The 16,254-nt window shown below is 41.4% G+C and overlaps 1 protein-coding gene across 1 annotated transcript; it reads right to left on the bottom strand.

Annotated features, from left to right (window-relative positions):
• Positions 1-5,601: 5,601 nt before the first annotated feature.
• Positions 5,602-15,551, bottom strand: FZD4 (frizzled class receptor 4). The gene is made up of 2 exons (XM_075592565.1): positions 14,633-15,551; positions 5,602-12,228 (listed from the first exon to the last, which is right to left on the bottom strand). Exons 1-2 carry the CDS (start codon positions 14,891-14,893, stop codon positions 10,900-10,902), a joined length of 1,590 nt encoding a protein of 529 aa, XP_075448680.1. The 5' UTR covers positions 14,894-15,551; the 3' UTR covers positions 5,602-10,899.
• Positions 15,552-16,254: the final 703 nt, after the last annotated feature.

Raw genomic sequence — 16,254 nt, 5'->3', positions numbered from 1 at the left:
AACATACCAAAAACTCTGGCTGAAGGTAGGCCCCTTACTCCGTTATTAAAGCACTTTAAGGAAGTCCATAACAACGATCCCAGTTGCATTAAATTTAAAGGACTGGAAAGTGTACCACTAAGTATTAGACAGGGTAATAGGGATAACCATCTACTGAAACGAGAAAAATATTGGATTTACGAATTTCAAACTAGGTATCCCGATGGTTTTAATGAGCTTATTGAATTGACTCAGTTTCTAAAAGAATGATATTGCATTTATAAGAAAAAATCATTAAGTAAGTTCATCATGTTTACAATGTATCTCTTTGCTTTCATGTGTAGGTGTGTATTCTATTATTGATGTGCATATTGCAGTCTGGGTATGAGAGATCTGTGGTTCACTGGGTCTCTAGTATGTTTCATATTGGCAGTTTAGCAATGAGTGGGTTAATATTTATTTATTTATTCATTGTTATTCCTTCAAGTATATGCAGTCTATCATGAGTATGTATGCCATTTATACCAGTTTTGTGTATGAATCTGACTGGTACTGGCATACAGGCTGCTGTTCCTATAAGCTATTGGCTTTAATCACCTGTTGTCAATATACGGTATTCACTGGGTGTATTCACCGCCTTCTGATTGGCTGTAGCTTTCACAAATACGTGCGGATGACGCTGTGCATGACCTCCTGACGAAGCACGTAGTGCGAAACGCGTAGAGGTCACGACAGGTCATCCTGCGCGTGTTGCTAACGGGCTGAGACGGCGCCTGCAAGTAGCCCAGGCGGTGATTCCATCTCTGTTGTAGACGTGATCCGGATCTATATACATGTGCCGCGGACCCGCCTTCGGCTCCAGTGTGAGTTTCCGTCTCCCCCTGCCAGTTCAGATAGTTGTTTCATCACACTACAGTCAATTTAGGATCAATTCAGGATCAATTGTTCTGTTTTATTTATGTTACACTGTCTTTTTAATTCCGTTTTTAATTTTTTTTGTGTGTTATGCTGCTAATGGATTTATATTAATCATTGTCTATCCTAGGGTTCATGTTCATTGTAACTGGACCTACTGCTGCGGCCAAGTTTATTCGAGCATTTGCCCGTTCTTGGCCGCAGCAGTAGCCTGGCGCGCGCCCGAGGGTGACGGGCGCGCGCCGAAGCAGCGGAAGAGCGCCCTCCGATCGGGGCGCTCTCCCTACCGCTGCCGGGTCCGCCGGGTCCCCCGGAACCCCCTGCCGCCGTCCCGCGATCGCGGGACACCAGGGCTCCCTCGGGGAGCCCTGGACGCGCGTGCAGGGGGCGCAGGCTCCCGAAGACGCATGACCGCGCGTCTATGACGCGCGGCACGCCGAGGGGCGGCCACTAGCAAGCCGGAAAATCTCCCGGCTTGCGGTACCGGCCACACTTTAATAAAGTGTGTCGGTAGTGTAGCTGTGTAATTCCTTGTTACTGAGGTGGGGTTGGATCCCCTCAGTGAATTGTTTACTAATAAATGATATTATTTTAATCCCTGGTGCGCATTGTGTGCACTTTTTCTTTTTGTATTTCAGGGTGCCCCCCCCCCTTTTTTGGGGGGGGATCACCTTGTCCTGGGAGCTGTTCGGGGAGACGCTCCACACACATGCAGCAAGGGGACTTTTATTCCAATATTGTATATATCTGCAGCACGAGCGCTGAACATTCTATATCATCTGGTTCTACTACCATACACAATTTAGTATCATCAGCAAAGATGGAGACTTTGCTCTCAATGCCAACCTCAAGGTCATTAATAAACAAGTTAAAAAGCAGGGGTCCCAGTACCGATCCCTGAGGTACTTCCCTCACGATCTTAGCCCAACCTGAAAAAGTTCAATTTATGACAACCCTCTGTTGTCTATCCTTCAACCAGTTTTCAATCCAGGTGCATATATTTTTACTGAGTCCAATTTGCTTTATTTTGTACACCAACCTCTTGTGTGGAACTGTATCAAAAGCCTTTGCAAAATCTAAGTAGACCACATCAACTGCATTACCCTGGTCTAAATTCCTACTTACCTCCTCAAAGAAACAAATAAGGTTAGTTTGGCATGATCTATCTTTCATAAATCCATGCTGAGTATTACTAATAATTGTGTTTTCCATTAGGTATTCCTGAATATTATCCCATATTAAACCTTCAAGTAGTTTCCACACTATTGAAGTCAGGCTTACAGGTCTGAAATTCCCTGGTAGTGATCTAGCTCTCTTTTTAAATATAGGCACCACATCTGCTTTACACCAATCTTGTGGTACTGAGTCTGTGGAAATGGAGTCCTTGAATAGTAAATGTAATGGTTTGGCTATTACTGAACTTAACTCCTTCAGAACTCTTGGATGTATGCTATCGGGGCCAGGTGCTTTATTTACTTTCATTTTTCCAAGCTTCCTATTAACTTCTTCCTCAGTTAACCAATTGTTCATTAATATGGAGGTTGTGGCTTCCTCCTGCGGCACTACTATTGAAATTGATTCTTCCCTGTAAACACAGAGGGAAAGAATTTGTTTAATACCTCTTCTTTTTCCTTGGCGCCAATAATCTGCCTACCCATCTCACACTGAAAGGGTCCTATATTTTCTTTTCTAATTTTTTTGTTATTAAGGTACTTAAAGAACTTTTTAGGGTTGATCTTACTTGCAATCCTTTTCATTATCCATTTTTGCTAATTTGATTGCCCTTTTGCAATTTTTGTTACATTCTTTATAATTCTGATACGATGCCTCCATCCCTTGTGACTTAAAGAATCTAAGCGACTGCCTCTTTTTTTTCCATTTCCTCCCTCACCTGTTTATTTAGCCACATTGGTTTTGACTTCTTTCTTTTATACTTATTACCCAAGGGTATACACTGATAAGTGTGCTTTTCTATAAATGTTTTAAAGACTGCCCATTTATCTTCTACATTTCCCCTGCAAAAATATCATCCCAATGTATTATTTGTAGATTAGTCCTCAGTTTATTAAAATCTGCCTTTCTAAAGTTTAAGGTCTTTGTGTAACCCGAGTAATCTGTTTTTTTGTTAATTTATTTCAAATGATACCATGTTATGATCACTGTTACCTAAATGTTCCAGGACTTGAATATTTGCTATTACTTCTACATTGTTTGGTATTACCAAATCCAGTACTGCCCTTCTCCTGGTTGGTTCCTCAATAATTTGGGTCATATAATCATCTTTAAACACCCCCAAAACTGTATCCTTTTGTTGTAATGCTAATCTCATTGCCCCAGTCTGGATAATTAAAATCACCCATTATGCAAACATGACCCAGTTTTGATTCCTTCTCCATATGCAAAAGTATTTTAGCTTCCTCAATCTCACAGATATTTGATGGTTTATAGCACATCCCTACAAACATTTTCTTTATACTTTTACCTCCACTGCTAATTACTATCCACAAGGTATCTACATTTTCATCATTCCCTTCATAAACATCTTCCCTTATAATAGGTTTTAGATCCGGATTAACATATAAGCATACTCCTCCTCTTCTCTTTGCTCGATCCTTCTGAAAAGGGAATTACATCTAAATTAACTGCCCAGTCATGAGTTTCATCCGACCATGTTTCAGTAATGCCTATGATATCATACTGCTCCCTTGCAGCTATTAATTCAAGTTACCCATTTTTTCTGTCAGGCTTCTTGCATTAGCAAGCATGCATTTAAGTTTTTTCCAGCCTGTACTATTATCTTATCTTCTCCTTCCTTTCTGCGCCAACTTGGTTTAGTCTTTAGAAGTTTTTTAATATCTGTATTTAATACTAGCTGATCTACCCGGCGTTGCCCAGGATTTAATTTTCCCGCTTCCCCCTGTCTCTTCGCCCCCCCCCCTCTTAGCTCCCCGTCTCTTTTTCCACTCCCCCCTCTTTCTCTGCTCCCCCCTCTCTCTTTGCACCCCCCTCTCTCTCTGCTCCCCCTCTCTCTCCGCTCCCCCCTCTTTCCGCTCCCCTTCTCTCTGCTCCCCTCTCTCTGCTCCCCCCTCTCCGCTCCCCCTTCTTTCCGCTCCCCCGTCTTTCCGCTCCCCGTCTTTCTCTGATCCCCGTCTCTTTCTCTGCTCCCCCTGTCTCTCTCTCCGCTCCCCCTTCTCTCTCCGCTGCCCCCTCTCTCCGCTCCCCCGTCTCTTTCTCCGCTCCCCCTGTCTCTTTCTCCGCTCTCCATCTCTTTCTCTGCTCCCCCCTCTCTTTCCGCTCTCCCCATCTTTCTCCGCTCCCCCCTCTCTGTGTCTCTGTCCCCATTCCTCTCTCTGTGTCCCACTTCCCCTCTCTCCCTCACTCTCTCTTTTCTCCGGCGTTTCCCCCCCTTCACATTAATGCGGGCCCCCCGTGCACAGCACAGCCCCACCCTCCCGTTCTGCCGGCATAGTGGGGGGCCGCTCTCCCTCTCTCTCCACTCCCCCCTCTCTCTGCTCCCCGTCTCTCTGTGTTCCCCCCTCTCTCTGCTCCCCGTCTCTCTCCATTCCCACCCTCTTTCTCCGCTCCCCTCTCTCTGTGTCTCTCTCCCCATTCCCCTCTCTGTCTCCCACTTCCCCTCTGTCCCTCTCTCTCTTATGCCCGGCGTTTCCCCCCTTCACAGTAATGCAGCCCCCACGTTCAGAGCGCCGGCCCCCTGTTCAGATTTCCCTTTCCCCCCATCCACAGCTGAATTGTCTGGCAGTGGAGGTGCGCAGCTGTGCGCTTCTGTGGCAGAAGCGGGTGGCGGCGGACGCTACGGTGATGGAGGCGGTTGGCAGCGGTGCGCTGTGGGGGGGAGGGAGAGGGGGAAGGGGGAAGGGGCGGGAGGGTGTTCACAGGCACGGGTGTGGTGGCGGCGGTGCGCTGCGCTGCGGGGGCGGACAGGGAGGCTGGTTCCTGGCGGGGCTGGCGGGGGTGGCGGTGGTGTGCTGCAGTGGCGGTGGCGGGTTGGTTGTTGCCGCCGGCTCTGTGGGGGGTGCGGGAAAGGGGGAGTCCGTAGGGTGTTCACAGGCATTGGGGGTGGCGGCGGTGTGCTGCGGGGGCGGGCAGGGGTGCTGGCTTCAGGCTCACGGGAGGGGGCGGCGGCGGCCGAGTGGGCTGGTTCCCGGCCCCTGGCTCACTTGGGGTGGCGGCGGTGCGCTAAGGGTGGTGTGACTGTCACGCCTTGTGTAGGCGTGGCCGTGATGTCAGCCCACCCCACAGGACAATGAGCTGTGGCCGTCCACCGGCCAATCACAGGGGGCACAAACTGACAGACAAACATTTTTTCACTTTATATATATATATATAGACGAGTGTTTCGCTGTATAAAAATTTGTTCTTACAAAATATTTATTGTGTTTGACTCCACTGTTAAGTATAACAATTCTAGACAGTTTTTCAACATGGCGTGATGATTTAAACTTCCTGCATCTTGCCTTTTATGTAGTGGTATCATGTGTAGAGCAGATCCTGACCGGCTCACCCACGAGCAAATAGTCAGCTGCTTATTCCTCTGACAGGGAAGGAGAATGCATACACTATGGGAACATGGATGAATAATCAGTTATTTAATAACCAGTGCACCATAAAAAGTGCATTAACTAAATCGATCACTGCTATATATTGCTACCCCCATGATGCACAAAGTCGGAAACGAACTCACGTTCACACATCTTAAAAAGTGTTTTATTTTTTTTTTGCTTTTGATAAAAAAATTAAATATAAAAGATTTGTACAGTGATAAATTAGAAATGTACAGGGCACATCAATAAAGACATATACAATATATAACATCCATAAAAAGCAGTGTCTATTTCCACAGTTTCACAAATTCATGTCTAACATGAGCATTTGACTTGTACCTGGAAGTAGTTGTCAAACATTTCAGAAGTATGTTTGTCAGCAGCTACAAATTGGATAAAGCGCAGAAAGGAATAAGAAAGAAGTAGCAAAAATATTTTCCACTACACTTCTGAGGCACATGTTTGCTGGCTTTAGATTCACACTATGATGATATTATACATAGAAAATATAGCTCACAACATAGTATATTAAATGTTTGCTCCAGTGGAATAATGACTTCAGTTTTCTGCTGGTGGCTTTCAACACCCATTCAAATTTATTTAAATTTTTTATCTGACCTGAACCAGGAGGCTCCCTGAAGCTTCTATCAGCTATTATCTGAGTTCCAGGAACACTGTGGTTCCCATGGTATTGATAGATTTTTGTGCCAAGTAGGAATCTGTGATGTTAGGTCCTCATGATGTTACAGCTTTCTATTGGTCTCCGGAGCTAGGCCCCAGATGGCCATATTGTTTCCCGTGGACAGGGGATACAGCGGCTATGTTGGAAACCAGTGAGTCCCCAGAACGCAGACTGCTGCAATACAGCAATGGGGGCCACCTGGTCCAGGTAATTTATTGCAGGGATTCCTGCTTTAGGCTTTTCTGCCTCTATTAACAACATATACTAAAAAGGCAATTAAGTGAAAGCACAACCAACTGTTTTATAATTTCAGAAATGGTAAATAGTTTTGCACATGAAGGCCCTGAGGCCTAATTGCAAGACAATCACAAAATATCAGATTTGACAAGCTGCTGTTTTTAGTGCCAAGCTAGTTCTAACATCACTAGGGAAAACATTAACCCCAGCTGTTGCAGTGACCAGCAGACGTTAAAAAAACAAAAAAAGACAATGGCTGCCATTCCAGGAAAATACAATATTCCAAGAATACCGTATGACTACGAGATAGAAATGTGCCGGTGGATTTCACAATATAATATGTGATTAGGATAAATCTGAAAAGTAAAGGCAATTTGTATAAGCAATTATTTTGTTAAGCTAGAGCAAGCCTGCACGGTCTGGCAACAATTTCGTTCTCTTGCAAAACTGGTGGAAAACATTCTTCTCTGATGTCAAATTTACTCCAGTTTTAGGTTTCATTGCACTAGACTAGAGTTGCCCAACTGAGATACATTTCTCTACAACATCCAATGTGGAAATAACTGGTATTCAGGCCAAACGTTTTACTGCTCTCTGCCAACCAATATTTAGGAAAACATCAACTGAAAACTATCCATTTCCACGAGGCTGGCATTGCCGATCACTGACCGCTACACAACATTACCCAAATAAGCACATTGAAGGTGCAATTCTTTACTTTTCCTTGGTAGAGTTTAAAGCTAAGATTTGTTTAATGCCATTGTTTTTTTTTTCTAGGATTCGAACCACTGTAAAGAAGGAAGAACCCTGATAAACGATTGGACCATAGTTATACCTACATCATCACAGGAATCCCTATTTAAACCCCTACCTCAACCATATACCTACATCATTTGATTGATGGTTATATGGGGGGGGAACAAAGGGGGTGACAGGCATAAATAATAGCTAATGTCTGCCGTCTGCCGGCTTTGTAATCATAACGGGTAATTAATTAAGATTCATAACGAATGAACGCACCCGATCCAGCGTTAACACCAATTTAGGGAGTTAATGCCAGATCGGGTGCATTAACCCATAACAGACCATAATGGATGGTGCTACAAAAGCGCTGTCTGTGGCTGATAACTTAATTCCCTATCTTAACTTCCGGAAGAAAAGCAAACTGCATATTAACTAAGATAATGTACTTTCTTTAATGATTAAATTTTAACGTCACTTGTAGTTACACATTACTGAAAAACAGGTCCAAAGTTGAGTTTTATGATTGCTTTTTTTTATATTTCTAGCAGTAAAACCAGCAGCCTTCTTGTTGCTACGTGTGTCCACTGATACAGTCTTTAAAATGAATATCTGACAGAGACAGCTAATTTGTGCAGTAAATTATTAATACACGAGAACAAATATCACTGGCTTTAAGCAAATATAATGAATGTTTCTAGTGTAACACCAACATGCCAAATAGAATTGTTGTGGTGCTTCTTCGATGTCAAGCAATGAAACGGTGCATAGATCTTCTCACCCTGCTATTATCCAACCAGGATTCTAATTCCAGAGAAAATAATTTAGTGCAATTCTCTTAGAGGCAAATATAACCATGTTTGTATATTTATTTTATAGGAATAGTGAGAAGTGGGAGGATTTTCCTTTTCCAAACCCCATTAATCCCTACGTTACTGGAAAGCCTGATTAATACATTCCAACGGTGATGCATGTACACTTTCCCTTTTTAAGCAGAGTAGCATGGCCCCTCCAGCACTTGAGATCACGTTACTGTTCCGCCACTGATGACTGATTCCCCTTCTGTTCCACTAAGAGGCAGATTGCGTTCTGGGCTAAGGTGATCTCCCCTAGAAAAACATGCAGGGTCTTTAAGACATAGCTACAGTACTACATCCATAGCGCACCCAAAGGGTTGAGAGGCACGTTCATTTTTAAAGAAATCTATGTGGATATAAAAATCACCTTAAAGCAATCATTGCCATGCTCGTAGACTGGCGTCTACATATTTGCATTTAAAGAAAGTGTCAATTCAGGCTTCTGGGGCCTCTTGTTCATTATGGATAAGGTGAATTGTTGTAAGCGATGTTTGCAAAGAGCAAGGAAAGAGCCCCTTGTTTGACTACACTCAAATCAAATGATTAATGGTTAATTGAGTGAATAAAACTTAGCTTTTACTTAACATATGTTTAGGGTTGCCAGGTGGCTTCTCCAAAAATACTGGACTCAATGGTGAAAGGTGTGTCAGGTCACTATGTCCAGGGAGGAAAATACTGGACACATACATGTCCAGTATTACAGTATCTCTCATTTATTACTGGACAGAGTATACAAATACAGGACAGTCCAGTTCAATACCGGACACGTGGCAACCCTACGTATGTTTAACATAGAAGCAGAGACATAATTCATCAAGTAATAACTCGTTCTACACACATGGAGTAGTGGTATCCTTAGAAGAAGTTATGCACTTTTTAATTTCACTTCTGAGGGGAAAACAGTAAGTGTAACAACTAAGAATTGGACTGTATCCCCAGAGATTAAATACTGCTTAAAACTATCCATAGGATACAAGAGAGAGAGAGACAGTCACAGCCTTGAGATTTACAAGATATGCTGTATGTATCTCTACAGACTGGAAGGAGTTAATAGACAAAAATTCCACTGAGATAGACATCTCTTGATACATAGTTGAATAAACGTACCATATAAGTGAAGTGTTAAGTCTCTTACCCTATCTGACTAATAAGGGGTTCTTGTACTGCAACATAGGGTCTACCTATCTGCTGCCCTAAACACAGAGTACCATAATCAGCACTGATACATGTGTGTAGAAAGAGTTATTACTTGTTGAATTATGTCGCTGCTTCTATTTTAAATATACATTAACTATAAGCTATGTTTTATCTACTCAATTAACCATTAATCATTTGATTTGCATGCCATCAAACAAGGGGCTCTTGCCTAGACCTTTGCCAGCGTTGGTTATAAATTTCCTACGCCCCCTTCTTGCACCTTATCACATTTATATTTGTTTGGCTGAAACAAGAGCTTCCACTACCCCATCCTCTCTTTATTAAAATTGCACAGTGAATGTTGAAAATTGCATTCTAATTTTTCTCCCCTGTTTCATAAGGCAATATAATCGTTTTCTGGCAAAAAAAATAACTTTGAAGGTAAAATGACATGTGGAGCGGCACTTTCAAACGGAACGGTTTGGAGACCTTGTGCTATTAATGAAAATAGAAGGAGCGAGATAAACTAAACAAACCCCCTATATAATAAAGTGAGAAGCGATGTACTGCACAGTTCACGATACATCAACTTTCACTTATGTAACTGTGAGCTGCTCCACTTCATATCACATAAATAGGGGCCATAGAGAGATGAGAACAAATAACAGAGTTGTAACTACACAAGTGTTAATACTTACTTTTCCAACGTTTTCCTTTTCTTCTTTTACAACAGGCACCCCAAATAGTGTGCCCACGCTATTTACACAGTTAAATAAATCATTTCAGATAGCAGATAGTGCATCATATTTTCATTCCTTTTCATCCCTACGAGCCTAGCCGTTTTCCACATACAGTGCATATTGTACTGAACACGTGTGGAAACTTTGCAGGCCCTTTACTAACCCTTTCATTGCTAGAGCACAATTCAGAACTACTGTATGTTTTGAAGGGTTTAATAAACTATGACTTGGTTAGGCAGTAATGCACAAAAAAAAAAAAAATGTCTCGGTTTACCAGGCCAGACAGAGCCAACCCCTAGCTACAGAATCCAGTGTTTAGTGTTTTTTTATTATTTCCCCCCAAAATTAGGATTTAAAAATATCTCCTTGAAGAATTACAATACAATTGGGTCATGTCTACAAAGTGGTGCTAAGCCATACAGCACTTTTATTTGTATAAGCTGAAAAGTGTCTTACAGAATAGCACCGGTAAGTAGATGTGGCCCTTTATCTGACCTTTAGCCTTTGAAAAGCATCTTTCCAATGTTGTATGAAACTTAAGTTTCCAAGATCTTTTAAGACCATCGTACATTGTAACCTGCCAAACAAGGTTAGTCATTTCTTCTTATGCAGTGCTGACACGTATGCAGCGCAGTACAATTTAAAGAATCACTGAAACTCCTGCCCCCAAACAGTTTACAATCTAGTATTGGATGCCTGAGGCACAGGGCCCCGTGGCAGAGTTTCGCAGTCATATGGAGATTGAACTGGGTGTCAAAATGAGGTCTCTCCTCCTGAGATCGGTGATTTCACCTCTTGACCACCACACCTTGGGAGATAAAAGGATAACAATTTGGGGTTCTCAACATTTCAGAGAAACCAACCATTGCAAATGGCACTTCTACTCCAAAGGAAGCTTTTTTGTTTAATCAGCTTCTCACATATGTAAGCTTCCATCCTATATGGAGCCTATTTCCCCAAGTAACAGTTATGTTGGACGTCAACTTGGTTTACAACAGCCCAGTAAGAGTTCTCCTTCAAAATAAGAGAAGGTTGTGTTCTTCTGTTGACTACACCACAGTCTCGTTCCCCTTCCCTGGTTTTGCCCAACCGTCTGCTCTTTTCTTTCTTTTTACTTTCCCTGAGTTCACCAATCTGTTGGAACACTTCTGCCATGTGTGTAGTGTTTTGGCAGACCAAATCCACATACCAGAGGTGATGCCAACCAACAGGCACATGAAAATCTTAAGCATTTCTACTGCCATATTGGAGTCATCGGCTGTGTAACGAAAAACAGCCCAATTTGAGATTTCATAAAAATAACAAGCTATGACGCATGTGGCTGGGACAGTATACAAAACTGAAAATACTCCAATTTTGACCATCAGTCTCTCCAACTTGTCTGTTTTTGTTCCATCTTTTTGAAGGTTGGATCGAATTTTAAATAAAGCTACAAGACCAGCTGCGATGAATAGAGTTCCTATCACCAAGTAGGTAAAAAGTGGAGCAACGACAAAACCTGTGAGTGCATCAATGTTTTGATTGCCAACATAGCACAAACCAGTCAGCTCATCAGCATCTACTAATCTCATGACCAAGATGACTATTGTCTTCACTGCTGGAATAGCCCAGGCTGCAATATGGAAATAGGAACTGTGCATTTCTATGGCCTCATGTCCCCACTTCAGCCCGGCTGCCAGAAACCATGTCAATGTCAAAATAACCCACCAGATGGAGCTAGCCATTCCAAAAAAGTACATCAGCAAGAAAATGATTGCACATCCTGTGTTCTTTAGACCTTCTTGGATAAGAACAGGTTCTGCTGCCTCTTCAAAATCACAGGATATCCTTTCCCGACCCACTGTTAACCTCACAATATAAGCAATGCTATAAATATTGTAGCACATGCTCAGAAATATGATGGGACGCTCAGGGTAAGAGAATCTGGATGAGTCAATCAGGAAAGTGAGGACAGTGAATGCAGTTGATATAAAGCACAAACTAGCCCATACGGCCATCCAGATATCTGTGAATTCCTTCGACAACCGGCTATAGAGTCCCGCGTCATAACCACACTTTAGAACACAGCTCATACTTCTTTTAACCCAGGTATACTGATCTGGATTAGATCCAAATGAGTTACATTCTTCTCCAGGCTGCAGAGATGTCTTACTGTGAAGTGGGACCTCTTCATCTCCAGGACCCTCCATGCACATGTGATTGTGGTCATTCTGAGGGGGAAATTTATTGCAGTTTAAGCTGTCAGGCCAGGCAAATCCAAACTCTTTTAGGACAGGCTCACATCTTTTTTTGACGGACAGACACATGCCACCACAGGGACCTATTGGGATGTTAATCTTCTCCGTGCACATTGGAACATACACCGAACAAAGGAAGAACTAGAAAAGAACAAAACAAAATTATTGAGGATGGCAATACAGATAATTACATTTCTGATAGGTGTACTTAAGAACTCTAAAAACCTACTGAATGGATTTTATACGATTCTTGAACTTACCATAACATACATACGTTAGATACATAACATTGTTTATGTGCACATGTAATTTGGTGTTACTGTAAAAAAACATCCTATAATATGATAGTTTTTACTAAAAAAAATGAATCTCAATTCTGTTATAAAAACATAGTTACTGCAAATGTAAGTTTGCTTGCCTTTCTTTCCTAGCTGGGAATGTGTCAGTGCCTATTTTATAACTTTCTTCTGTCTCACCCTCTCCTTTCCTATTTCTAATTATAACAATAGCTAGCATACTTTGTTCTCTGCTTTTCCTTCTTGTACTGTAGGTGATTTTTTGTTTAGCCAACCTTGATATGCTCCTTTTATCTTTTGTTAATTGTAACCTAATCAAACAGAGACAGAGGAGTTTAGCAATTTAATACAGCGGTCCAAACAAACTAGAGATGGTTCAAATCAAAGTAAAGATAAACATGCGAACGGACTCCATACATGAGATTCAGTGATTTATTTTCCACACTCCATACATGAGATTCAGTGATTTATTTTACACACTCCATACATGAGATTCAGTGATTTATTTTACACACTCCATACATGAGATTCAGTGATTTATTTTACACACTCCATACATGAGATTCAGTGATTTATTTTACACGCTCCATACATGAGATTCAGTGATTTATTTTACACGCTCCATACATGAGATTCAGTGATTTATTTTACACACTCCATGCATGAGATTCAGTGATTTATTTTACACACTCCATGCATGAGATTCAGTTTTTATTTTACACACTCCATACATGAGATTCAGTGATTTATTTTACACGCTCCATACATGAGATTCAGTGATTTATTTTACACACTCCATACATGAGATTCAGTGATTTATTTTACACCCTCTCCATACACGAGATTCAGTGATTTATTTTACACACACATTTGACCTTTAAACTTAAACCTTTTTGCTACAAACCACCTTGATACTGGTATGATTTTGTGAAGCTGCTCTATCATAAATTGTTTGTCTTGTTTAATTAACTGCTTTCAGTTATCTTTTCTCTTATCTGCAATCTTCCCATAGATAGGTAAACTAAGATCAGCATAAATTCTCCTTCTACAAAATTTTAAACTGCTCCTTTGTTAAATAAAATCTCCCTCTTCTGGCTAGAACACTCACTTTTTTTCTCCCTCCCCTCCACCCCCTTAATGATCATAGAGATCTTGTTAATGGGGAATTCAATATGCCCTGTTTTTTTAACAGCCTGAAATTAGCAGGCATCCTAATCAGTCTCCCACAGAAAAGTGGAGAAACTGACAAGTAAACTGAGATCAGCCCCTGCATTCCTGTGGAGCAGCATGTCACTTTCACAATGAGTTGAAATCCTTATATCAACAATGTGTGCAAAGTGTCAAACAAAAGCTCTGCCAGCAGCATTCCATCACTATGCTCTGGAGAAGGCTGGCGTGAGCATCACTTTATGCGCTTAAGAAGCTATACAGGTCACATAGTAGATGAGGTTGAAAAAATACATGTGTCTATCGAGTTCAACCTATATTAAATTTATCCTATATTTGTATTTACAGTATATTGATCCAGAGGAAGACAAGCAGAAAAAAAAATATTAGCATTGGGAGAAAAGTAGTTTAATGTTAAAAAAACAAAAAAAAAACATACAACACGTTTCCAAATCGGTTTGTGTAACAGGCTTCTTATACGTATATATTATGCGTATATGTGTATATATGTGTGTGTGTATTATACATATATCATGCAAGTCTCGTAATACGCACAAACAAATAAGATTCTATGGGCATATGTATCAAGGCAAAGTTGGGGCAAAATCATTGCTGTATATGTATCAAATAAATAAATCCCATTGAAATCAATGGCATTTTTTTCTTTGATACTTCAATTTTGCCATGTTACAGAGGTATCAACTTTTCAACAGCAGGGGGGGGGGAGGGCTTGTCAAATATTGGGCTCTAGGACAATGTATATAATTAGCCACAACATGTTCTGAGACCAAGAAGATGCCTTTCTGAGACCAGTGACATTTGGGATTTTGTATCATGCAGTTTTAGAATGGAAATTGACGACATACACATTATTTATTTATAAAAATGTTTTACCAGGAAATAATACATTCAGAGTTACCTCTCGTTTCCAATATGTCCTGGGCACAGAGTTATAATGACAATACACCGCTACACATTATATTTAGACATTTCATGGACAGTTAGGGACAATATATATTATGTGCATATTTAACAGACATGCTGCTGCTCATACACGTTTCTGCTGGATGACTGGTACCCACCTGTAGCTGACTGGAACATCCATACTGGATGAGTGGGGTGAATGTGGTCAGCTGAAGCTCAGCATCGGTTTGCAACTCGTGGCCAACCAGGTTTGGCATTTTGGTGACATTGTAACCAAGATTCTGACACATGGAGATTCTGATGGGGTCACACCGCCTTTCTTCTTCATCTCCAAAACCACATGTATTTCCAAATAGGCAGCACAGGATAGATAAGTAAAATGTAAGTGATCTTGGCTCAGATCGTCCTCCCATCTTCATGGCAATGTCCCAGTGTCAGCTCTCCAATGATATCTTACAAACCTGCTACTAGCAAGCAGTCCTCACATACATGGAAACTCGAAGTAATGGTAATGCAAGGGGGGGGGGAAGTACTGATCTGCAGCTCAAAAAGTATCCAATCTCAATTTGATTGTAGCTTCAAACGTAGATTCAACTACAGTTCTCCTTGGAAGCAGAGTTAATTGAGAAACAAAGGTAGTTGCTGGTCCTGCAGTCCTATCTTCGCTGATTCAATCCACTGCACATCAAAACGTCAAGAAAATCCACCAATATGAAAATTAGTGTCAGGTTAAAGAATAAACTGTCTAAAACATTGCAAAAAAAATAAAAATCTTAGTGGAAATCTATAACATGCAACAGGGGGAAAGACTTGGGTAGCCTGTTGTCAGAGCTGTAAGAAGTGATAGTCCAAGTGAGATGGTCTCTGCAGCACAGTGTGCCTGTTCTGAGCTGCTGCTGCTGCTTCCACAGGCTCATCTACCCGGCTCACTGTGCTCCACAATGCACTAATGAGAGGAGGAGACAGGGGAGGGAGACTGTGTGTTACAGGCAACAGGAGGGGTAAGGGGCTGACTGATCCCATGGTACGGTATCCATAGAGGTTCAGATCAGTTCATGCAGGTTCTCAAGTTTCCTATGGTTCCTTGAAATCACCCAGCCGTCTTTCTTAACTCTCTCCCTGCCACATGGGCTGGCTTTGTGGTCCTTAAGTGTTGATAGGGCTTTCTCTGCGCTTAAGAGAGGTTTCTCCTTTCTTTTTTTCAGGGATTTTCAGAGTGGAAGCAGATAAAGACTTGCTGGCTGTAATTCAGGGATTTCAAGGATTTGGGAGGGGGGTGGGGGGTGTTGATGTGCTCATCCTACATGTGGCTGTGTGTGCTTGTGCATGTGAGGTGCAAGTATTTATCCTGCTGAGATCTGCATACTGTGGGATTATCTGTGATATTATACTATACCATAGTTAATTAATGGTTTTAACTAACCAAAAAACCTGAAATAAAAAAGCAAATATGCTAAAATCATAGATCGTCTACTTACACAACCTAGTAATCGTGATACCGAATTGTACCTATAAATAATATACGCACGGCAGATTTTGACTTAACGTGAAAATTGAATGTGTATTTTTTTTTTTTGTAAGATAAAAAAATGATCCTACAAAATAAAAAAATAAAAAGTTTTGTAACCTGAACATATTTAAGGTGTCTCCATAAAAGATATTCCAAAGATATCCCTACAAAAAAAATATTGCTGGCTCTCATGTTGAATTTATTATGTGTCAGAACCACTGATCTCTTCCACATTAATTTATCCGAGATGCATATTATTTAAGATAGATC

Source organism: Ascaphus truei, chromosome 3, assembly GCF_040206685.1.
Source record: "Ascaphus truei isolate aAscTru1 chromosome 3, aAscTru1.hap1, whole genome shotgun sequence".
NCBI lineage: Eukaryota > Metazoa > Chordata > Amphibia > Anura > Ascaphidae > Ascaphus > Ascaphus truei.
Note: the sequence above shows the minus strand (reverse complement) of the source record. Positions and strands in the feature narration are given on the sequence as shown.

Coding starts and splice junctions, on each gene's coding strand:
- FZD4 (XM_075592565.1), bottom strand. CDS start 14,893: ATGAAGATGGGAGGACGATCTGAGCCAAGATCACTTACATTTTACTTA. Junction 12,229..14,632: donor GATGTTCCAGTCAGCTACAG/GTGGGTACCAGT, acceptor GTTCTTTTCTAG/TTCTTCCTTTGTTCGGTGTA.